The sequence below is a fragment of the Somniosus microcephalus genome, chromosome 4 (assembly GCF_052327205.1).
Source record: "Somniosus microcephalus isolate GS21.2 chromosome 4, FLI_Smic_1.0, whole genome shotgun sequence".
NCBI lineage: Eukaryota > Metazoa > Chordata > Chondrichthyes > Squaliformes > Somniosidae > Somniosus > Somniosus microcephalus.
The window spans coordinates 185,512,173-185,538,113 of NC_140990.1; the positions used below are offsets into that span (position 1 = coordinate 185,512,173).

At 46.4% G+C, this 25,941-nt stretch overlaps 1 protein-coding gene across 2 annotated transcripts in view; it reads right to left on the reverse strand.

Moving 5' to 3' along the window:
• Positions 1–567: 567 nt before the first annotated feature.
• The window catches only part of LOC147120071 (transmembrane protein 237-like), a 91,988-nt gene continuing 66,614 nt past the window's right edge, over positions 568–25,941 (reverse strand). For both annotated transcript variants that reach the window (XM_085985607.1, XM_085985608.1), the window contains exons 7-13: positions 22,845–22,996; positions 17,991–18,114; positions 16,313–16,504; positions 13,011–13,084; positions 11,511–11,616; positions 8,184–8,305; positions 568–1,077 (exon numbers count right to left, since the gene is read on the reverse strand). In XM_085985607.1, the coding sequence (XP_085841733.1) occupies positions 1,010–1,077; positions 8,184–8,305; positions 11,511–11,616; positions 13,011–13,084; positions 16,313–16,504; positions 17,991–18,114; positions 22,845–22,996 (838 nt within the window). In that variant the 3' untranslated portion in view covers positions 568–1,009. The remainder of the gene's footprint in view (positions 1,078–8,183; positions 8,306–11,510; positions 11,617–13,010; positions 13,085–16,312; positions 16,505–17,990; positions 18,115–22,844; positions 22,997–25,941) is intronic.

A 25,941-nucleotide genomic window follows, 5' to 3' on the forward strand; every position in this document is an offset into this window, starting at 1 on the left:
GTGTGAATGGTGTCCAAACAGGAACACTTCAGCAGTCAAGGACATTCAGCCTCCGATCTTCGGGTAAGCATTCTCCAAGGTGGCCTTCGAGACACACGACAACGCAAAATCGCCGAGCAGAAACTGATAGCCAAGTTCCGCACCCATGAGGACGGCCTTAACCGAGATCTTGGGTTCATGTCACGCTACATGTAACCCCACCTGATGCAGGGTCATCCAGACTCGAGTCGACATTGGCTTGTTCTCTCTACACAGATGCAGCCGGACCTGCTGTGATTTCCAGCCAAAAAAAAAAAATGTTTTTTGTCTGTTTTTTTGTTTTTCATACAGACCCCAGCATCTGCAATATTTGACCCCTTGTGACCCCACCTCATTGTTCTTTGATGTAATGTTTCCCTGACTGACCTGTTTGGACACCATTCACACCTTTGACTGCTGTGATTATCTCTCTGCCGAGGTGTGATAAATGGCAGTTGGAAAGGTTACCTGTAAACATCTGACATGATTCTCTGACTATATAAGCTGTGTCTTTATGCATTTCTCCACTTCACCTGAAGAAGGAGCAGCGCTCCGAAAGCTTGTGATTTCAAATAAAGCTGTTGGACTATAACCTGGTGTTGTGTGATTTCTTACATTTGTCCACCCCAGTCCAACTCCGGCATCTCCACACCATGATACTGACAAAGTAGACTTCCATTCCATCAGCCTGAGTTGTATCTGAATGCAGGTACCAGGTATTAATTACACTGTGCTGCTCTACTCTACACCCAATCCACTATTATTACCTCTCGTATTGGTCAACGAGGAGCTATAATGTCAGATTTGGACAACCTTTCAACTTCTCTCCAGCACAGCTGGAGCTTGTCTTTGGGGTAACAAGTATGAACATCTGCACAATATAATTTCATCACACACAGCTATACAAATAGTATCTCAAAGTACCCTATAGCCAAACCATTCAGATCTAATGTTCTATACACTTCTGTTCAGTATTAAATCATACATCAGTTTATGCTTGTGCTTTGGTTTTCTCATCAGGTTCGACCATGTCATTCATGTGTGATCCAAACTCCAATTCTGCAAAGGAAAGTGAAAGCTTTAGTACAGTGGGAGCTGTTCACAATTACAGACACCATTTCAGTAGCAAAGGTTCAGCCCATCAAGAGTGTCATCAGCCAGATGGTAATCTGACATTGAGCTATATTTCCCTTTGTTCATTAACTACCCTTCAAATAACTTCTGGCTCACTCGTCTGCCACACCCGTCTCCAAACCTGACATCAGTTCGTCGATGTGTCAAGCTGACTCCACCTTACCTACAGCAATTTTATCCCACCACGGAACCTCTGACTTTAACTATGGACTCCCTCCTATTGTCTCCTCTCTATTCCCCGTTTACTACCAGAATATATGTATCCTAATCTTGCTACGTAACCAGGCCTATGTAACTTGAGTTTCCCAATGTCCATTTGTGTGCGCGTTTTACCTGCCGCTCCGGACCCAAGCCCATCACTTCTATTTCCACTTTTTTCTCCCCTTTTCCTTTTCTTTTTACCCCCTCTCCTGTCATCATGCTTCTTTCAGTTCTCACCTCTCGAGTACACTGCCCTCACAAATCCCTACCCCAACCCCTTCAGCACTCCCTGACCTTCCTACTCTCCTGCTGCTGTCCCAGGCTTGACTCTCTCTTAGATAAGCCTACAGCTTCCCTCTGTGCCTCTCTTTGAATCCTCTAAAGGGCCCACTGAGACACCAGTCGTTGCCTCCTTACAAGTAGCACCCCCAACTGCTCCATCCTACTCTCTCGCTGACCTTCCCACCCAGTGCGCCTGCTGGGGGCTAATCTTTCCTACCTCCTTCCCGTCCAACTCACCCCTCTCAGTGCTGACCTGTGACTCTGCCAGTGGATCAGCTATCACCACGCCTCTCTGCAACTCCCTCCAGAGTGTCTGTTCATTTGTGAACAAGGCCCTTGCCATCCATGAGCTTAATGTGGATGATTGCATTGCCATTATAGCCTTGATAGAAACCTGGCTGAGGGGTGGTGACACCTTCCCCCTAAATGAAGCCTTCTCCCTGGCTATACTTTCCACCATTTGCCCCACCCAAACCGTCACAGTGGCGGTGTGGCTCTTATCACCAAATCACACCTTGGTCCGTCTCCCAACTCCTCTGGCACCTTCTCCTCATTTGAACATCTTACCTTGTTCCACCCCCTCACCTCTCATTTAAAATTCTCGTTCTCTACCGCCCACCCAAGTACCATGAAAAGTTTCTCACCGAGATAGCTGCAGTGCTATCCTCCCTCAGCCTCTGCACCGAGCGACTTCTCATCCTTGGTGATTTCAATCTCCTTCTCAACTCATCATGTTCTCTCTCCTGAGTTCACTGTCCTCCCTTAATCTCTCCCTCTACATAAACTCCCCAATATTCACACCCACGCCCTTGGCCTTGCCATCTCACATGGTCTCGCTACTCCCATCGTGTCAATCACAGATAAAGCCATCTCTGAACACTTCCTTTTATCGCTCTCCACCCACATCCCTCTTCCACCTCCCAACCTTGCTTCCTTCTGTGTCCACCCTGGAAAAACTCTCCCAATTCACTTACAACTGCACTTTCAAAATCCCAACTGTCTAGCCTTTGGTCCTCCATTCAACACGATATTTCTGCAGCTACCAATCTGCTCAACCACACCCTCACCTCCACCTTTGATGCCCTAGTACCCATTAAAATCATTACTCTCTCTCACCCTGGCCGCTCCCCCTCATCTTCGCTCCTTTAAGTCCAAGAGACGCAGATTTTAATGTATATGGCAGACAACTGGTTTAGCCATTCACTGCCAGATCTGGCCGGACCACATAAAGCACTATCAGGTGTTGCTCTCCTCTGCCAAAACTGCTCACTATTCCAGGATCATCCTGGAATGCAAAGATAACTCCCGGCTTCTTTTCTCTACTACAAATCATCTCCTTAAACCGCTCTCCCCTGCCTCCTCCACCCTCACCTCCAATAGCAAGTGCGAGAAGCTCATGGACTTCTTTATCATGAAGATTGAGACCGTCCATTCAGCTGCCTCTGTTGCTTCTGTCCCTTCCCCTAGCCCACTGTGTCAATCTTTCTCTAAGGTTCCCCCTGCCCTAGCCCTAAACTCGCATCTTTCTCTAGTTTCTCTCCTATCTCCCCTCATGCCCTCTCTGAACTCATCTTGTCCATAAGACCCACCTGCTGCTCCCACCCAACTTCCATTCCTGGCCCCCATGTTAGCTGATATTGTTAACAGTTCTCTCTCTTCCAGTACTGTCCCCCTCCCCTTCAAATCTGCCATCATCACCCCTCTCCTCAAAAAACAATTCTTGACCACTCTGTCCTGAAACTACTGCCCCATCTCAAACCTCCCTTTCCTCTCCAAAGTTCTTGAATGTGCTGTCGCCTCCCACAGCTGTGCCCATCTTTCCCATAATTCTGTGTTTAAATCCCTTCAATCAGGTTTCCGCCCACAGTACCGAAACAGCTCTTATCAAAGTCACAAATTACATCCTATGTGACTGTGACAAAGGTAAACTATCCCTCCTTGTCTTTCTCGACCTGTCTGCAGCCTTTGACACGGCTGACCACACCATCCTCCTCCAACATCTCTCCTCTGTCGTCCAGCTGGGTGGGACTGCGCTTTCCTGGTTCCATTCTTATCTATACAGTCATAGCCAGAGAATCACCTGCAATGGCTGTTCTTACCACTCCATTACCTCTGGAGTCCCCCAAGGATCTATCCTTGGCCGCCGCCTCTTTCTCATCTACATCATCCGAAAACACATCAGGTTCCACATGTATGCTGACGACACCCAGCTCTACCTCACCACCACCTCTCTCGACCCCTCCACTGTCTCTAAATTGTCAGACTGCTTGTCTGACATCCAGTACTGGATTAGCAGAAATTTCCTCCAACTAAATATTGGGAAGACTGAAGACATTGTCTATGGTCCCCACTACAAACTCCGTTCCTTAGCTATCCCTCTCCCTGGCAACTGTGTGATGTTGAACCAGACTGTTCACAACCTTGGCGTTGTATTTGACCCGGAGATGAGCTTCTATTCACATATCTGCGTCATCAGTAAGATCGCCTACTTCCATCTCTGTAACATCGCCCGACTCCGTCCCTGCCTCAGCTCATCTGCTGCTGAAACCCTCATCCATGCCTTTTGTTACTTCTAGACTTGACAATTCCACCACACTCCTGGCCAGACTCCCAGCTTCCACCCTCCGTAAATTTAAGCTCATCCAAAACTCTGCTGTCCATATCATAACTAGCACAAAGTCCCCATCACCCTTGTGCTTGCTGACTTACATTGGCTCCCGGTTGAGCAACGCCTCGATTTTAAAATTCTCATCTTTGTTTTCAAATCCCTCCATGGCCTCACCCCTCCCTATCTCTGTAACCTCATCCATACCCACAACCCTCCGAGATATCTGCGCTCCTCTAATTCTGGCCTCTTGTGCATCCCCGATTTTAATCACGCCACCATTGGTGGCCGTGCCTTCAGCTTCCAAGGACCTAAGCTCTGGAATTCCCTCCCTAAACTTATCCGCCTCTCTACCTCTCTATCCTCCTTTAAGACGCTCTTTAAAACCTACCTCTTTGATCTGCCCTAATATCTCCTTATGTGGCTCGGTGTTAAATTTTGTTTTATAACGCACCTTGGGACTTTTTACTACGTTAAAGATGCTATGTAAATACAAGTTGTTGTTACAGGAGGCAAAGCTGTAATCTTCATATTATAATATTTCTGCAGTACATCTTTTTATATGAAACTTTTAGTTCAAGATAATGTCATCTCAAGAATTGACTTTGGTTGTTCTTATTTTTGTTCTTCAGAGATTTTTTGGGTGCTTAAGTTAAAGCAATACATAAACTCTGTCTATAGGTATATGCATTTCTGTGGGATTTATCCATCGGATTGTTGTAAAGACCCAACTGGTTCACTACATCGAGATATATCGAGTCTACAGCACAGAAACAGGCCATTCTGCCCAATGCCGGCGTTTATGCTCCACACAAGCCTCCTCCCACCCCTCTTCATCTAACCCCATCAGCATATCCTTCTATTCCTTTCTCCCTCTTGCACTTATCCAGCTTCCCCTTAAATGCATCTATGCTATTCGCCTCAACTACTCATTGTGCTAGTGCGTTCCACATTCTCGCCACTCTTTGGGTAAAGAAGTTTCTCCTGAATTTCCTATTGGATTTATTAGTGACTGTCTTATATTTATGACCACTAGTTTTAGACTCCCTCACAAGTGGAAACATTTTCTCTACGTCTACCTTATCAAAGCCTTTCAAAATCTTAAAGACCTCTATCAGATCACATCTCAGCCTTCTCTTTTCTACAGAAAAGAGCACCTGCCTGTTCAGCCTTTCCTGGTAAGTATATCTACCCAGTTCTGCATCACCCTTGTGAATCTTTATTGCATCTTCTCCAGTGCCCCTATATCCTTTTCATAATATGGATACCAGAACTATGCACAGTACTCCAAGTGTGGTCTAACCAAGGTTCGACACAAGTTTAACATAACTGCTCTGCTTTTCAATTCTATCCCTCTAGAAATGAACCTCAGTGCTTGGTTTGCTTTTTTTATGGCCTTATTAACCTACGTCGCTACTTTTAGTGATTTGTGAATAAGTACCCCTAGATCCCTTTGCTCCTCTACCCCATTTAGACTCTTATTATTAATGTCCTTAGGCCAGGGAACCTGCTGGCCTTACCCCGTCTGGCCTATATGTGACTCCAGTCCCATAACTCAACCACCCTCTGAAGTGGCCTGGCAAGCCACTTGTATCAAACCACTACACCTGCAGTTAAAGAATGAGGCCCCCCCCTACCGCCTTCTCAGGGCAACTTGGGATGGGCAATAAATGCCCACATCCCGAGAATGAATAAAAAATAAGTATGGACAGTAACTGGGATACTACAATTGCATGTGATGCCCTCCACAGTTGAATAAGCCAGCATCACTCACTGTCTCGGCTCACACATGGCCACCTGGGTGATGTAACCAGGCTTGTCATGCTTGTGGAGTCATATCCCAGCAAGAGATAATACTTTCAGTGGGAAGAAACAAGCACAGGACGTAGTGAGGGAAGCACAACCAGGATTCCTACAACAACAACTTGCATTTATACAGCACCTTTAATGTAAAATTTCCCAAGGTGCTTTACAGAAGAGCAATCACCTGACATTGACATTGACCCAAAGAAGGCGACATTAGGACAGATGACCAAAAGCTTGATCAAAAAGAGGGGTGTTAAGGAGCATCTTAAAAGGAGGAGAGAGAGAGTGACAGAGGTTTAGGGAGGGAATTCCAGAGCTTAGATACTATTTAGCTGGAAGCATGGCTGTCAGTGGTGGGGTGAAGGAAGTCAGGGATGCACAAGAGGCCAGAATTGGAGGAGCGCAGAATTCTCAGAGGACTGTAGGGCTGGAGGAGGTTACAAAGATAGGGAGGAGCGAGGCCATGAACACAAGAATGAGAATTTTAACATCGAAGCATTGCCGGCCCAGGAGCCGTTAGGTTACTGAACACGGGTGATAGGTGAACAGGACTTAGTGCGAGTTAGGACACGGGCAGCAGTGTTTTGGATGAGCTCAAGTTTATGGAGGGTGGAAGATGGGAGGCCGGCCAGGATTGGAATAATTGAGTCTGGAGGTAACAAAATCATTGAGGGTTTCAGCAGCAGATGGGCTGAGGCAGGGCGGAGACAGGCGTTGTTACGATGGTGGAAGTAGGCGGACTTGGTGATAGTGAGGATATGGGATCGGAAGCTCAGCTCAGGGTCAACTAGGATCTAGTACCCAGAGAACATCCTTAATCTGCTGGCAATGGTCTTTCCCATGATATCACTAGATTGATAATAAAAACAGAAAATGCTGGAAATACTCAGCAGGTGAGGCAGCATCTGTGGAGAAAGAAACAGAGTTAACGTTTCAGGTCGATGACCCTTCGTCAGAACTGGAAAAAGCTGGCGATTGAACAGGTTTTTAAGCAAGTGCAGGGGCAGGGAAAGGGGGAGGGGAGGAAAGAACAAAAGGGATGATCTGTGATAGGATGGAAGGCAGGCGAGATTAAGAGATGGTGCAAGGCAAAAGGAGATGGTAATGGGACAAGTTAAGAAACAAAAGATGGCTCTAGATGGAAGGCAGGAGAGTGCCCTTTTCCCTCCACCCTTCCTACTGTCCAGGGCCCCAAACACTCCTTCCAGGTGAAAGTGATTTACTTGTACTTCTTGCAATTTAGTACAGGAAACTTTGTGATATCCGGCACCGACGGGACCGGCGTGTTGCCGATCTATCAAAACTGCCGGACATACACATACTTGCTTAAAAACCTGTTTGATCTCCAGCTTTTTCCAGTTCTGACGTAGAGTCATCGACCTGAAACATTAACTCTGTTTCTCGCTCCACAGATGCTGCCTGACCTGCTGAGTATTTCCAGCATTTTCTGTTTTTATTTCAGATTTCCAGCATCTGCAGTATTTTGCTTTTGTATCACTAGATCGATGTTCCGTGCAGTCCTTTGGCATAGCGTACCACCAACGACATAATGAGTGCGGAGAATATAACCAACTCTAACCAAATACACCTTAAATGGTGACAGGAGGAACACAACCCACACAGATGGTAAACGCTTAAGGAAGCTATCACAGTCTCCAGCTTTACAATTATTTGATCCCCTTGATCAGAATACAGGTGTGCAATTCAGCAGGATGTATCCAATAATGTGGCAGAAAACCACTGGGAATACAAAGCGAGTCCATCGGCATCCACAGAGAGAAGCGACAGTATGGAAGAAAGGTTACAACTTGCCTTTTCTCGTTACATATGATAAGGACCTGCTGGGTATTTCCAGCAGCTTCTGTTTTCGTTTCATATTTCCTGTACTTGCATTATTTTTATTCATTCTTAGTTGTGTTTCTGGGTCCTTCCTACCCTTCTAAATGCAAATGAGCAAGTTCCCTCCTTTTTACATTCTTGAAGCTTTTCAAACCCAAGTGTTGTGTCATCTAACCACTACTTGCTGATTTATTCCCTCTTCTCTTTTGTCCCGTTCACCACTGGGGTGATGATCCGCACTATGGGCCTTGGCCCTTCACCTGTTTCTCCCCATTAACCATAATCTTTGTTTATGTACCTTCAGTGTGGTCAAGCATAGGTTGATACGATAGGAAGATCCAGGCCAGTCCAACCAAGATGGTCACTACCAGGTTCACTACAATCCAAGGGTGTAGAATCTGAAACTCTGATCCAGGAGGCCTGTGGAGAGACAGGCGGAGACTCATTTAGTAATAGGGCCTGCGATGAAATGCAGTATAATATGTACAACGTACCACTGGGACAGGGCACTGAATCTCACTCAGACTCTAATACCCACATTCAGGAGGTTACTACACTTGAGGGAATAAGCCATATTTCAGAAAGATACACCATAATATGAACAGAATTCTGATATTAATACATGATATACTGGGTTTAAAAGTGGAAAGCCTCGGAGACACAGGCTGCAAACAGAAGACAGGCTTCTGAGATGGGATGGTTTGATAACAAAGTTGTAAAAACCAAACAAGCTTTGAAATGGGAATTAGTTAAATATACTAAAACAATGACCCTATTGAAATGGCAGTTTGGCGATTCCAGAGGGTCTGGAGTTTGGGAATAACACAATGGGAGATCCAGTTTAGGGTGTTATAAACTAACACGCGAAACAGAAACACAAATATTAAAAGAGGCACGTGCCTTTGAAAAGATGACATCAAGTAAAAGAAACACCTGCTGGTCAAATGGTTTTTATGTTAAACTTAGAAGACAGGAAACATACGATTAAATATGCAACCAACTGAGATAGCTAGAAAACAAGTAAACACTCAGTCAAAGTGTCTTTAATATATACATAGTAAATATGATACCAACAAGAACACTTTGAAGATATGACTTCAATAGATACACCAAGCAATTACACTGTGTTTGTATTGAACTTGGAGTAGTTAGGAGACTTAACGTCTGCTAAAACTAGTAAAGCCAATATAAAGAATTGAATGAAAAATCTTCGATAAGAATGGCATCAAACAGAAACCATTGCTGTCATATTGTTTTTATGATAGTTTTTGGAACACCTAAAGGTAGAGACATAATTATGCATGCAATAGTTGAATTGACTGTAAGATAGAAAGCATTCAACAGAGGTATCAATAAAGACAATTAGCTTACATCAGCAGAGAACTTCAAAGAATAAACCACTGCAAAAAGGGTATAAAAATAAGAGCTTTTCAAACAAAGTCAGAATTCGCTGAACGGGCCAAGCGTTTCTCAACTTTACAGGCATCATCTGTAAGTTTTTAAACTTTGAGTCTCGGGAAATCAAAGTAATTGATTTTGGTGGATAATCTGGATTTAGAGATAAGTAAGAAATGTAACAAAGTAAAGATTTGAGAATAAGGATCTCCTAGAAATAAGAAATGTAAGCTATTTGTATTTTGAATTGTTAATGTTGCGACTGATTCACCAGCTGTTAACTGAATATCAGCTCTTAAATAAAACTATATATTTTTAGAATTGTCTCAGTATTTCTGTATAAACTCGCGAACCCAATTTCTGTACACTCTTTTGTAAGGAGTTGCAGAATTCTGGGGGGTATTCCGGACCCTCATAATATCCAGAAGGTTACAGTCCAGTTAAACTTATTAAAAGTGCTATCTGGAGGACGGTAACATCTTCAGTCGTTCCTTTCCTTTAGGGAGAGATAGCCTGAACCTTTAGACCCATTTAAGCATCTTATGGAATTCGGCTATCTCTAAATTAAGTTGAAGGTGAACGTCTGGGGAATACGCCTGATCTGGGGTAGCCCGGATAGGGCTAGGACTTGTAATTATCCCTTCACACTTGGCTCAGGAGACAAATGGTTATGGTCCTGGACTAACAACAGAGGTCAGGAGTTCTTCCCAGCATGGCAAGCTGTGATATTTGGTAATTTGTGCACTGGCACCAGAAAGCTGCTGGATTGTTGTAAATACTCAGGGAGGGACCCGCCATCTTTACCCAAGTGACTCCATTCCCACATTACACGGTTGATTCTTAATGCTCTCAGGGTAACTAGGGATGGGCAATAAACACGGATTTATTGTGTCACCACGTTCCAAGAATACATGGGGTTGATGGGAGTTCAATGCTGTACTCAGTGAGATCCAATTCAGTGGGGTCCACTGCTGAATTGGGAGGGGGCTCAATGGTGCACTCACAGCAGGAGGGGGTTCAATCCTGCACTGACTTGAGAGGCGCAATGCTGAACTCAGGCAGAAGGTCCAATGCTGCCCTCGAGGGAAGGAGGCAGGCTCCAATATCACAAGGGCTGGAGGAATCCAATCCTTCACACAGGGGCTCCAATACTACAACCCAAGTAGTTACAGGAAGGGATACAATAATGAGGTCCTGCTCATGTTTGTCCTTCACATGCTTTCCAAACGAGAATATGAAAAAACCCCTGCTAAATTAGCTGGGGGCAGAACATATCAGTGAATGGAAACATCGATAGGCTCTCCATTTTGGACGATCCTTTTGGACTGAGAGGCGAGAGCTGCCAACCTCCTGGCACTATAACTGGCAAGTAAAAAATAAAAAATTGAAAAAAGAAACAAAACTCTCATTTTGTGGCATCTACGTTACTCAATAGCTGCTGAACCCAAGATTTGCTGAGAGGTAAAAATATTGGGGAGAAACTCTAATCTCATCACCTGTAGAACTAACAACATTAAGTCAACATTAAGTTGCTTGAGAGCGAATCCCGAACTAACAACTTGTTCTCATTTTCTTCTTTAACCCCTCCCTCTCCCGAGGATGCTGATGGTTCCACAGGAGTTTGCAGCATTGCAGTGAGGTGCCCCTTCCTGAGAGCCCAGGCAGCGCGTGTCATAGACTATTCGACCGTGAGCAGTATCGTGGCCAAGCACAGGCTGCACATGTCGGTAGACTATTCAAGTGTGGGCAGCATTGCAGCCGAGCACAGGCAGCTCGTGTCGGTAGACTATTCAACCATGGCCGAGCACAGGCAGTGGTTTTAGAGGCTCAGCCTCCGGCGAGTTACCAATAAGCCTTCAGTCGATCATTTTTTTTCAGATCTGCTGCTCACCAGCACTGCCAATGTACAAACATTCACCCTCACAGATAAAGGCTCAGTGAGGTGGGAGGGGCACAGAATAACCTTCTCACTAAAGCACTCCACATCCTCCACCCTCCCCACCGACACCTCTCATCCTTTCATGAGTGCCGGACTCAAACAGTGCATGGCTTAAACTAAAACGGTACAGTGTATAAGGAACAGTCTGATAGGCACAGGCTGATTAGTTGGCTTGCACAGCACTGCTCACAGACTGAAAAGCAAACAGCACATTTGGAAAAACATGTCCACCGCATTTTGTTATTCCACTGGAGCCCTGTTACAATAGAACAGGCGTGGCTTGCAACTTACCAAAGGGTGTTATTGTACAAGGATTGTGGAGCTAGTAAGTGGTGCCGGTTAAGCCTGTCACTAGTCATCTGTTGGCTCAGTGAGAGTATCAGAGCTGTAAAGTACACTGAAGACAGAAAGAGACAGTATAAATACCAAACAAACTGAGGAAGCAGTCTTTGAAAAGGAAGATGGGTTTGATTCCCAGTCTGTGCTGAGTTAGCTGATCTCTGCCAGAGTGCAATAGGGGCACAACAACGGGGCTCAGTGCCTCTGCAGTGTGGTTGGGGGAAAGAGAGGCATCAAACAGAGCTTGCTCTCAAACCAACAACTCTACTGGAAAGTGCATGTGTGGATATCAGGAAAGAATAGGAACAGGCTTGGGTGTGGCCTCCCCTGCAGTCCAATAGCCCGCCAACACTCCATGTCTAGGCTTAAACATGAAGAATGGAGACGTGAGTCAGGTACCAGAGAGAAACTGGCACCTCTGGAACTAGACCCAAATGCCCTAGCGTGTTCAACAGTACGGTTAAGGTTTTACTCCCCCATGGGGTATTTTATTATCCAAGGTTCTCTCTATTTTCAAGGAAGAACAGCCTTCAATTTCAATTGAGCAATATTGAACAATTAAAGATCTAAAAAGCCTGATACTGACAGACAACAAGACACTGATGGGCTGATACTGACAGACAACGGGTCAGTGATGGGCTGATACTGACAGACAACAGGTCAGTGATGGGCTGATACTGACAGACAACAGGTCAGTGATGGGCTGATACTGAGACAACAGGTCAGTGATGGGCTGATACTGATGGACAACGGGTCAGTGATGGGCTGATACTGAGACAACAGGTCAGTGATGGGCTGATACTGATGGACAACGGGTCAGTGATGGGCTGATACTGATGGACAACGGGTCAGTGATGGGCTGATACTGAGACAACAGGTCAGTGATGGGCTGATACTGAGACAGCAGGTCAGTGATGGGCTGATACTGACGGACAACGGGTCAGTGATGGGCTGATACTGAGACAGCAGGTCAGTGATGGGCTGATACTGATGGACAACGGGTCAGTGATGGGCTGATACTGAGACAACAGGTCAGTGATGGGCTGATACTGAGACAGCAGGTCAGTGATGGGCTGATACTGAGACAGCAGGTCAGTGATGGGCTGATACTGACGGACAACGGGTCAGTGATGGGCTGATACTGACAAAGAACGGGTCAGTGATGGGCTGATACGGACAGACAACAGGTCAGTGATGGGCTGATACTGACAAACAACGGGTCAGTGATGGGCTGATACTGACAGACAACAGGTCAGTGATGGGCTGATACTGACAGACAACAGGTCAGTGATGGGCTGATACTGACAGACAACAGGTCAGTGATGGGCTGATACTGACAGACAACAGGTCAGTGATGGGCTGATACTGACAGACATAAAACACAAACAAATAAATAGGCACTATGGGAAAACAAGAACATTTTCCAACTGTGAAAGCAGTGAAAGTACTTACAGAAAGAGGCCAATGCAGTAGGATCCAGTGTCACAATTCTGCGCAGTGCCATTGGTGCGTCAGCTATGTTAACCCTGAAGAGAGCAGAGCAACAAGAAAAAAATGTAGATTAGTGAATCTCATTACTGTTCAGTTTACAAGATCCATCAGCCTGCAATATCCAGTCTCAGACCTAAACCTCACTGACTACAAGGGCCAGATTAAAACCTACTTCCTTTCTCTCTAAACACAGCACCCGCACCAACTTTTCTCTTTCTTTCTGCCGACTCTTGCTTGCAACCCTCAGATACCTTTTCTGTGCGTGTGTCCGGGTAGTTGATGTTGGCAGGCTACTTGACCACTGGGAGCATTCCAGTCATGTCTAACATTGATTTACTTCATGTCCGCCTTCACTTCCCAGTGGAGTCACCAATCAAAGCAGGATCCCAGGCTAATTCCCCGTCCAGACTCTCTGGTGTTGAAGCCAATGTTAGCCATCCGATTGCTGTCTACGATGAGATCAGCTGACTCAGCACATAATGAACTGAGACTCCTCCTTACACGGCAGTGCTGTTACACACCGAGCCATCAGGGAGCATCCAGTGCAGATTATTGATCAAACATCCACACAGCAGTGGCTCTCAGCAGATTTTACAGCATACGAAAGCAGTGTGACAAACAGAGAAATTGTGCCTTTGGTGCATCTGGTGGTTTAAAATAGCTCAAATTCAAATGAAGCTGCCTTCCCTTAATGCAGAAAGAAAGTGGATACTCTGCTTCATTGTGGTGGGAGTCTGAGATTGCAAAACGGGAGGAAGTTCTGTCCCACTGGATCTCAGCCCATCTCGCACTGAGTTTCGGGGGGCGAGGGCAAATAATGACCTCAAGGAGACAAGATCTTAATGTTCAGGATCGGAGACGGTCGCACTCATTCTGGTGCGGAAAACTATTTTCCAGAAGACACCTGTACAGGTTGCCAGGAACCTGCTGAGATGATGGTGGATTTGCAGGCCCAGGTAAGTATGCTGCACCTGCTTTCAACTGCTTTTTGACGATCGTTACCCCCGCTAATGGTCCTTAGGTCTTCGGGGCCCTTGTGTCATTTGTCCTGATTTGTTTTACTTCGGCCCCCAGTACCAGTAGTGGTGCCAATTGAAAGCTCCTAAGTGAGGGCTTTGGAAGAGGGCGATCTAGGCAAAGATGCTGGGCAGATCAAAGAGGAAGGGAGGTGCTCTGTGTGAAGCGGCTGGTACCCTCACACTCACAACGGCAGTGACAGGTTCATATTTTCAGGCGAAGCAAGGACAGCAGATCGGCTGGCACCAAGCAGACATGCGAACGTCTGATGAACTACAATGCTGAATCCTCCTGTGGGAGTACCACAGACCCAGTGTGTCACGCTTTCACTGCTCGAAAGAAGGCACGGCAGATCAACACCCAGTGTACCATGACTGGCCGCACCCAACAAGATGCCACGAGCCATACCTGCAGGCTCTGGCATACTTCCCTGGCAAATGACGGTGGGTCCAGGTCAGCTGCAGATCTGTGCCATCTGCTGCAAGGACACCTGCAGCTCGCTGGCACACCCAGCGACTGTCGGCTGTGGACTGAAAGTCGGCTCCACCTCCTTGCAGACAGTACTGACCAACGGAGATGGCGCCATGAAGTGCCACTGAGTTCCACCCTCGACACACCCACCTTAAGCAACACCATCTCTGCTAGGCCTCTCTGTCATTTTCTGAAGACTCACGCTTGCTCCTTGGGTTTCCTTTCCCTTCAGTTCTTAGTCTCCTCCCCCTTCATCCTTGGCAAAGGTTGTCACTGGGTCAAGATGCCTTCTGAGCTTTCCAAAAGCTCTCAAAATTTTTGATCCCCTTATTTTGATACTCTCTTTAATTGGCCCTTTCTTTTAAATGTTGCTTCCATGTATATTTATGACCCTACCGCTAGTGCGCGCCCTGCTCCCATCCAAACCTCCACCTGAAGTGATGCACGTGAGTTATCCTTGGAAAACTGGAAGGAACCAGCACCCTTCCATTTCAACACATCTAAAATCCAAGATGTGTTTCTCTTGAGTGTTGCTCCCAAAGTATGGGGGAATCAAAGACATGTCCCCTCACTGTGTGGTGGAATCATAGGCACAGTACCCCATCCCATCACTGTGTGGTGGAATCACAGGCACAGATCCCCATCCCATCACTGTGTGGTGGAATCACAGGCACAGACCCCCATCCCATCACTGTGTGGGGGAATCACAGACACAGACCCATATTCGATCATGTGTGGTGAATCACAGGCACAGATCCCCATCCCATCACTGTGTGGTGGAATCACAGGCACAGACCCCCATCCCATCACTGTGTGGGGGAATCACAGACACAGACCCATATTCGATCATGTGTGGTGAATCACAGGCACAGGTCCCCATCCCATCACTGTGTGGTGGAATCACAGGCACAGTACCCCATCCCATCACTGTGTGGGTGAATCACAGGCACAGATCCCCATCCCATCACTGTGTGGTGGAATCACAGGCACAGACCCCCATCCCATCACTGTGTGAGGGAATCACAGACACAGACCCCCATCCTATCACTGTGTGGTGAATCACAGACACAGACCCCTGTCCCATCACTGTGTGGTGGAATCACAGACACAGACCCCCCGTCCCATCACTGTGTGAGGGAATCACAGACACAGACCCCCATCCTATCACTGTGTGGTGAATCACAGGCACAGACCCCCATCCCATCACTGTGTGAGGGAATCACAGACACAGACCCCCGTCCCATCACTGTGTGAGGGAATCACAGACACAGACCCCTGTCCCATCACTGTGTGGTGGAATCACAGACACAGACCCCCGTCCCATCACTGTGTGGTGGAATCATAGGCAGACCCCCGTCCCATCACTGTGTGGGGGAATCACAGACACACGTTCGATCATGTGTGGTGAATCACAGATATAGACCCTGTCCCATCACTGTATGGGGAATCACAGGCACAGCTCACTGTCCCATCACTGTGGGGGGGAATCAGAGGCTCACATCCCATCACTCTGATGCACTGCGGTGCAGCAGTCCTCAAGAGGCCAGTCAAGGAAGACAATAACTTGAATTGTGTCCCTTCATCAAAAGCATTGGTCTTTGGCATTGCCTGAACCACCTGAGAAAAGTTCAGCTGACTTACGATCGACGAACGATTTGTACACATCCAGTGGTGGACGCTGAACCCCATGGAGTCAGGCCCACATTTCAGGGAATGCTCAAGGACCTGTGATTATTGATTAATATCTATCCTTCCCTTCACTGTTCTCTTCTTACCTGTCAAATGCAGAGACAGTGCTGATGGCGAGCAGCATATACAGGAGGCACTGACCCGGGTAGACTAGCATGCTGTACTGCTGCAGTAGATTTGGGAGCGTAGAGAAATCGTTACCAGACAGTACGTAAACTACGACAATATTCCACACCATGTATCCAGCCAGAAACCCTTGTGAGAAAAGCCCGATTACCCTGGGGAGAGGGGGAACAAAAGTGGGTTGAGCTCGGAGTACTGCAAGTCTGCTGCAACATGATGCCCTCCATTACATATCCAGTGAGTCATACTGTACATTTCGAAGGAAGATTATTAAAGTGAAATTAGAAACACTGAGAAGACCCACTGGATGTGACCAGTGTTCTCCTGGTCAATCATGTGCGTCTCTGTTCCAGAAAGTTGGGATCTACATTCAAATCCAGCCCTGGCTGGTGGGTTGGGCATGGGGTCACAGCACAAAAACTGCATCTAACTAGAAATCTCACTCAAGAGGCCACTATGTATTTGAAGTGGGAAATGAAAACTGCTACACCAGTCCAGTAAGGGACGGTCTTCCGCCATTGGGAACAAGGCAGAGAGACCTCGACTCTGTATCTAACCTGTACTGTACCTGCCCTGGGAGTGTTTGATGGGACAGTGTAGAGGGAGCTTTACTCTCTATCTAACCCGTGCTGTACCTGCCCTGGGAGTGTTTGATGGGACAGTGCAGCGGGAGCCTTACTCTGTATCTAACCCGTGCTGTACCTGCCCTGGGAGTGTTTGATGGGACAGTGTAGAGGGAGCTTTACTCTGTATCTAACCCGTGATAGATTATGTGAGTGTGAAAAACTGTGGCAGATGGAGTTCGTCATGGGGACGTGTGCGGTCATCCACTTGGGACACAAGAAAGATAGATCAGAGTATTTTCTAAATGGCAAGAAGCTCGGAACTGTGGATGAGCAGAGAGATTTAGGGGTCCATGTACAGAAATCACCCAAAGCTAGCGGACAGGTACAAAAAGCAATTTAAAAGGCTAATGGAATGTTGACCTTTATTTCAAGAGGACTGAAATACAAAGGAGTGGAAGTTATGTTACAGCTGAACAGAGCTCTGGTTAGACCCCATCTGGAGTACTGCATTCAGTTCTGGGCACTGCACTCTAGAAGGATATATTGGTCTTGGAGGGGGTGCAGCTGTCTTTTGGATGAAACATTAAACTGAGGCCCTGTCTGCCCTCTCATGGATGTAAAAGATCACACGACACTATTCAAAGAAGAACAGGCGAGTTCTGGTATTTAACATGTTTGTGGGAGCTTGCTGTGCACAAATTGGTGCCACATTTCCTATATTACAATAGTGAGTCCACTTCAAAAGTACTTCATTGGCTGTAAAGCACTTTGGGACATCCTGAAAGGCGACATATAAATGCAAGTTTTCTTTAATGGAAGCACTAGATTGTCCAGTACCTAAAGGCAATTAACCAGAATTTGCTGTTCATTATCCTGAGCACGTTACCAAAAGCCTACTGAGGCAAAGATAAACGTTCTCTAAGGTTTGGACAATTGGGACTCACCAATGAGAGTGACCTAAGCTATAAGAGCCAAAATAATCTATGGTAGGAAGAGTAAAAAGACACAGCTCCGATTTCCCGGTAGAATTTGCGCTGCGGCCACTACCAAGGAACCGCGAGTCAGTTCCTCTTACCTGAATCCACGGTGTGCCTGTAAAGAGACGTCTTTGGTTGTCCGGGTGGACTTGACCTCCATGTACACATCAACTTGTTTGGCAATTTTCTGAATCTCTGCCCTGTCTGCAGCCTGAAACCGACCTGCAGAAGAAACATGCAACATATTAAAATCAGGTAGAGGAGCTCCCAACGGCTTCACAGGAGGACTCACGGCACAAAACCCCGGGGGAAATCACAGCACAAAACCCCGGGGGGAACTCACGGCACAAAACCCCGGGGGGAATCACGGCACAAAACCCCGGGGGGAATCACGGCACAAAACCCCGGGGGGAATCACAGCACAAAACCCCGGGGGGAACTCACGGCACAAAACCCCGGGGGGAATCACGGCACAAAACCCCGGGGGGGATCTCACGGCACAAAACCCCGGGGGGAATCACGGCACAAAACCCTGGGGGGGAATCACAGCATATAACCCCGGGGAGCGGGGGCGGAACTCACGGCACAAAATCCGGGGGGGGGGTGGGGGGTGGGGAAACTCGGGGCACAAAATCCCGGGGGGGGGGGGGGGGAAACTCGGGGCAAAAAATCACGGTGGGGGGGGTGTAAATCGGGGCACAAACCGCGGGGGAACTCAGGAACATAGAAGATAGGAGCAGGAGTAGGCCATTTGGCCCCTTGAGCCTGCTCCGCCATTCAATGCGATCATGGCTGATCATCCAAATTCAGTACCCTGTCCCTGCCTTCTCCCCATATCCCTTTAGCCTTAAGAAATATATCTCACTCCTTCTTGAATATATTTAATGAATTGGCCTCTACTGCCTTGTATGGTAGAGAATTCCACAGGTTCACCACTCTCTGGGTGAAGAAATTCCTCCTCACCTCTGTCCTAAATGACTTACCCCTTATCCTTAGACTGTGACCCCTGGTTCAGGACTCCCCGACCATCGGGAACAGCCTTCCTACATCTAGTCTGTCTAGTCCTGTTAGAATTTTATAAGTTTCAATGAGATCCCCTCTCATTCTTCTGAACTCCAGCGAATATAAGCCCAATCGACCCAATCTCTCCTCATACGTCATTCCTGCCATCCCAGGTATCAGTCTGGTGAATCTTCGCTGCACTCCCTCCATGGCAAGAACATCCTTCCTCAGATAAGGTGACCAAAACTGCACACAATACTCAAGGTGTGGTTTCACCAAGGCCCTCACAGCACAAACCAGAAGAGACAAATGAGAGGCCGATTCATTCCTGTCGACTCCTGCGTGCCTTCGTGCAGGGGCTTTGGTGCCAGGTCACCCATCACCCTCTCAGACACAGAAGTGAAGAGCCAACAACAACAACTTGCATTTATCTAGTGCCTTTAACATAGTAAAACGCCCCAAGGCACTTCACAGGAGCGTTATCAAACAAAAATCAGCACCGAGCCAAAGAAGGAGATCGGGATCGGTGACCAAAAGCTTGGGCAAAGAGGTCGGTTTTAAGGAGCCTCTTAAAGGAGGAGAGAGGTGAGGAGGCGGAGAAGTTTAGGGAGGTTATTCCAGAGCTTAGGGCCTAGAAAGCTGAAGGCACGGCCGCCAGTGGTAGGGCAAAAAAAGTTGGAAATGTACAAGAGGCCAGAATTGGAGGAACGCAGAATTCTCGGACTGGAGGAGGTTAGAGATAGGGAAGAGCAAGGCCATGGAGAGATTTAAACACAAGGATGAGAATTTTAAATTAAAGTCACCGTACTCTCAAACCCTTTCCCCTCAACAAGGATATTGCTACCTAAATCGCCCTCTATACAAGACTACTGCTGCCTGAATCCCCCTCTCTAGATCTGCTCTTTCCAACAATAATACTGTTACTTTAATCGCTCTAGGGATCTGTTGCCTGAATATTGCTGTTCCCTATATCGCCTTCTATGGCCTGTTTCACATCATTATGGTATGAATCAAAGGAATCACAAAGGAGAGGGTTTCAAAAGGGAATCCGAAGAGGTTAGGAAAGAAGTAAAATAAAACAAATTAGGAAGGCAAGAGAAACTACAAAATTAAATTTTATATTCCTTCAAATTAAATTATCAAGGAATATAAAAATAAATAGCAAAGTACCAGAACTGAGAGGTTATAACTATCAGGGAAGATTGAACAGGCTGAGGCTCTTTCCTCTAGAAAAAAGACTGAGGGGTGATCAGTTAGAGGTCTTTAAGATTACGAAAGTGTTTGATAGGGTAGACGTAGAGGAGATGTTTCCACTTGTGGGTCAGACCAGAACTAGGGGCCATAAATATAAGATTGTTAATGAGATTGTATTTGACGCAGAGACTGGTGTCCTGAATTTAAATAAAGGAAACTACGATGGTATGAGGTGCGAGTTGGCTAGGATGGATGGGGGAACGTTACTTAAAGGGTTGACGGTGGATAGGCAATGGCAAACATTTAAAGATCGCATGGATGAACTACAGAATTTGTTCATTCCTGTTTGGCATAAAAATAAAATGAAAAAGGTGACTCAACCGTGGTTAACAAGGGAAATTAGGGATAGCATAAGATCCAAGGAGAGGATATATAAATTGGCCAGAAAAAGCAGCAAACCTGAGGATTGGGAGCAGTTTAGGATTCAGCAAAGGAGGACAAAGAGATTAATTAAGAGAGGGAAAATAGAGTATGAGAGTAAGCTTGCAAGGAACATAAAAACTGACTGTAAAAGCTTCTATAGATATGTGAAGAGAAAAAGATTGGTGAAGTCAAGTGTAGGTCCCTTGCAGTCAGAATCAGGGGAATTTATAATGGGGAACAAAGAAATGGCAGACCAATTAAATACATACTTGGGTTCTGTCTTCACAAAGGAGGACACAAATAACCTCCCAGAGATGTCGGGGAACATAGGGTCTAATGAGAAGGAGGAACTGAATGAGATCAGTATTTGTAGGGAAATGGTGTTAGGGAAATTGACGGGATTGAAGGCCGATAAATCCCCAGGGCCTGATAATCTACATCCTAGGGTACTTAAGGAAGTGGCCCTAGAAATAGTAGATGCATTGCTGGTCATCTTCCAAAATTCAATAGACTCTGGAACAGTTCCCATGGATTGGAGGGTAGCTAAAGTTATTCAAAAAAGGTGGTAGAGAGAAAACGGGGAATTATAGACCGGTAAGCCTGACATCGGTACTGGGAAAAATGCTAGAGTCCATTATAAAAGATGTACTAGCAGAGCACTTGGAAAACAGTGACAGGATCAGACAACGTCAACATGGATTTACAAAAATGGTAAATCATGCTTGACTAATTTTTTGAGGATGTAACTGGTAGAATAGATAAAGGAGAGCCAGTGGATGTGGTGTATTTGGACTTTCAGAAGGCTTTCGATAAGGTCCCGCATAAGAGATTAGCGTGTAAAGTTAAAGCACATGGGATTGGGGGTAAGGTACTGACTTGGATAGAGAACTGGTTGGCAGACAGGAAGCAAAGAGTTGGAATAAACGGGTCTTTTTCCGAGCGGCGTGCAGTGACTAGTGGGGTACCGCAGGGATCGGTGCTAGGACCCCAGCTATTCACAATATATATCAATGATCTAGACGAGGGAACTAGATGTAATATCTCCACATTTGCAGACGACACAAAGCTGGGTGGGCGTGTGTGCTGTGAGGAGGATGCCGAGAAAATCCAGTATGATTCGGACAGGTTGGGTGATTGGGCAGATGCATGGCAGATGCAATATAACGTGGATAAATGCGAGGTTATCCACTTTGGTGGCAAAAACAGGAAGGCAGATTATTATCTGAACGGCAATAGATTGGGAGAAGGGGAAGTGCAACGAGACCTGGGTGTCATTGTGCACCAGTCGCTGAAGGTAAGCACGCAGGTGCAGCAAGCGGTTAAGAAGGCAAATGGTATGTTGGCCTTCATAGCAAGAGGATTTGAGTACAGGAGCAAGGATGTCTTGCTGCCGTTGTGCAGGGCCTTGGTGAGAGCACACCTTGAGTACTGTGTGCAGTTTTGGTCGCCTTATCTGAGGAAGGATGTTCTTGCCATGGAGGGAGTGCAGCGAAGATTCACCAGACTGATACCTGGGATGGCAGGAATGACGTATGAAGAGAGATTGGGTCGATTGGGCTTATATTCGCTGGAGTTTAGAAGAATGAGAGGGGATCTCATTGAAACTTATAAAATTATAACGGGAGTAGACAGACTAGATGCAGGAAGGATGTTCCCGATGGCGGGGGAGTCCAAAACCAGGGGTCACAGTCTAAAGATAAGGGGTAAGCCATTTAGGACAGAGATGAGGAGGAATTTCTTCACCCAGAGAGTGGTGAACCTGTGGAATTCTCTACCACAGAAGGCAGTTGAGGCCAATTCATTAAATATATTCAAGAAGGAGTTGGATATATTTCTTAAGGCTAAAGGGATCAAGGGATATGGGGAGAAAGCAGGGACAGGGTACTGAATCTGGATGATCAGCCATGATCTCGTTAAATGGCGGAGCAGGCTCGAGGGGCCAAATGGCCTACTCCTGCTCCTATCTTCTATGTTAATAATAAATCCAATAGGGAATTCAGGAGAAACGTCGTTACCCGGAGAGTGGTTACAATGTGGAACTCGCTACCACAAGGTGTAGTTGAGGCAAATGGCATAAATGTTTTTAAGCTAGATAAACACATGAGGGAGAAAGGAATAGCAGGATATGTTGATTGGGTTAGTTGAAGAAGGGTGGGAGGAGGCTCGTGTGGAGCATAAACACCAGCATGGACCTGTTGGGCTGAATGGCCTGTTTCTGTGTTGTAAATACTATGTAATACTATGAATCCCTAAACTCCTCCAAGCTCCCCATGGCTGACCCGCTCTCCTTGAATGCCAATATTGTGGCATCGAGAACCGGTGCAATTACTTACGGCTTCGTTCAAGAAACACTTTGTCCACAGGCTGGCTGGAACCAGCGGATATGGCAAACTGAGGACCTTGGGGCCGAAGAGCCTGCCCATCACCGATGATATCGTCTTCCTCCACTTCGAGCTCATTGCTGTGATCAGCTGGGCGAGTTCTCCTGTTCGTTTTTTTTAAACAAAGCGCAGGGTTAGAACCATTCTCTGAATGTGCCATTTTATTAAAGGAAACACATGAGCGAAGACCATCTAAATAAAAGTTTACCACTCCTCAGTCACTTGCGTCGTGTAGATAAGTGAACTGGCCAGTGAGGAGCCGAGCAACATAGACCAGTACGTCTCGGCCCATCCATGGTCTGTGCCATTAGCTGATCTTATCCTCAGTGACAGCTGGGGCTTGGCAATTGGGCAGTGAAGTGTCAGCCTAAATTATGCACTCAAGTCCCCGGAATGGGACTTGAACCCACAACCTTCTGATTCAAGAGGTAAGAGCGTCACCACAGGAGCCATGGCTGATCTACTTCAAGCTGCAACAGTTCCTTGCTCCTGATCATTATCCAGTGACTCCTGCTGGAAAGTGCATGTGTGGTTATTGGGGCGACAACAGCCTTGGGCTTGGCGGTGATGCTCTCCATGTAGAGTAGCTTGTCAACCCTCGCTGGCTGGGTTCACATTTCAAGAAGAGCCACGTGGGGGAAGTTCTAGAGGACTGCTAGCAAGAGTCAGCACCTTCGGAGGAAGTTTCCATAGTTTGGAAGTCGATGCGTTCACATTGTGCTTCTGAAGGACATACAATGGAAGCCACCAGATGGGCATCTTGTTTTTATATTGTAGGCATGGTGCATGGAGAATGGCATCCCTGGTTTATCTGCATGCAACCTGTAGGCCAACTGAAATGAGCCTGCGGTCATTGCGCCTCCAACACCTGCGCTCAGGACCTGTGAAAGTCCAATCCTGGAAACTGTTGTGGCTTGAAGTAGATCAGCCATGGCTCATGTGGTGGCGCTCTCGCCTTTCAGTCAGAAGGTTGTGGGTTCAAGCCCCATTCCAGGACTTGAGCACATAATCTAGACCTACACTTCACTACAGTACTGAGGGAGTGCTGCACTGTCGGAGGTGCTGTCTTTCGGATTAGACGTGAAACTGAGGCCCTCTCAGATGGACGTAAAATATCCCATGGAAATATTTGAAGAAGAGCAGGCGAGTTCTGTTTGTCCAGGCCAACATTTATCCCTCAACCAACGCCCCTGAAACAGTTCATCTGGTGATTTATCGTACAGCTGTTTATGGGATCTTGCTGTGCGCAAATTGGCTGTCACGTTTTCCTACATTATGAATTGCTTTGGGATGTCCTGAGGTCGTAAAAGGCACTCTATAAATGCAAACTTTCTTTAGATCGACGGTGTTCTGTCGGCAGTGGGAGCAGGTGCGTTGGTCAACGAGGGCACACTGTTAGTACAAGACTATCTTTGATACAGCCGTACAGAGTGAGGTGGGGATCTGTAGTGAGTTCCCCAGACGCATGTGACAAATGAGAGCAGCACGTTTTGATTATTATCTTCACAGCAGAGTGCCATGACACAATATGGGATGTAAGTACAAACGGCTTTACAGCAAGTTCCTTCGATACTGACGGATAACGACAGAGGGACTGCACCAAAAACATTAGCCGGTTTTTCAGGTGCTGAGTATTTCTAGCACTTTCTGTTTTTATTTTAGCTTTTCATCATTCTTGGGGTTTTCTTCTTATTTGTGTTACTTTTAGTTGGCAGATGGTTTGTAACAAGAGTAACGAAACAAGAGGAGGAAATCTGCACTTGACTCTGCACACATGTAACAGTCTGAGCGTTCGTTCATAGGATGTGGGCTGACTGAATGGGTACGTCACCTTTCAGAATTTCCAATTGTGCCTCCATGGGAGGATCTTGGACTAACTTAAGTTAAAAATGCGGCTATTGTTAAATGTCACTCTCAATGGGTTACACAGAACAGCAGAGCTGGAAAATATAGATTAGGACTCTGACAAAGCTTCTAAACCAGAATGCTTTAGATAAAGAAAGCTAGCTTAGAGATGATAGAAATTACAACACAGAAGGCTATTTAGCACGTCAAGCCTGTGTCAGTGCTAGATCTTCAGCTGATTCTGTCTGCTTTAATTCAATTTCCTGGCACCTTTCATATTCTTGTCACATTTGGGAATTTTTTTCCTTCAAGGATAGGATTGTGGGGCTGCATATGTTTAAAGGTTTATTCATGCAGGTATAAAAAAAAAAGAAAGACGGCAGGCTTTGGAGAATCTGCATTAAAGCTAGACAAGCCTGGATGTCCAGGGACATTAAGTAATTTGTCATCTCATATTAGATGGCCAACAAATGTTCACACCCATTGTGGCACGGACAGTTCAATTCACATGAGCACCGCTTGAAGTGTCTGCTCAGAATATTTTTTAATTTGTTCATAGGATGTGGGCGTTGCTGGCAAGGCCAGCATTTATTGCCCATCCCGAAATGCCCTTCAGAAGATGGTGTTGAGCCGCCTTCTTAAACCGCAGAGGCAGTTAAGAGTCAGCCATATTGCTGTGGGCCTGGAGTCACATATAGGCCAGACCGGGTAAAGATGGCAGATTTCCTTCCCTAAAGGACATTAGTGAACCAGATGGGTTTTTACAACAATCTGGTAGCTTCATGGTCACCATTACTGACACTAGCTTTTTATTCCAGATTTATTTAATGATCTGAATTTAAAATCCCCAGCTGTCATGGTGGGATTTGAACTCCTATCTCTGGATCATTTGTTCAGGCCTCTGAATTACTAGTCCAGTAACATGACCACTATATACTCTTGGGACAGCAGGTTGTTGATTTGGTTGATGGGCCTGCTAGCGAACGCCTCCGTGTAGAAGGTGTTAGGGATACTGCTCCCTGTTTCCTGGGGCCAGAATAAACAGACAGGAAAAAAAAGGACGCGACTGCTGCCAACGAACTGGAAGCATTCTACACATGCGGGCTGCCGGTTCGTCACGGGAGCGGGTTTGTTAAAAAAAGTTTTTAAAAGAGAGCGGGCTGGTGAGAAAAAAACCAGGAAGGGAGCGGGCTGGTGAGAAAAA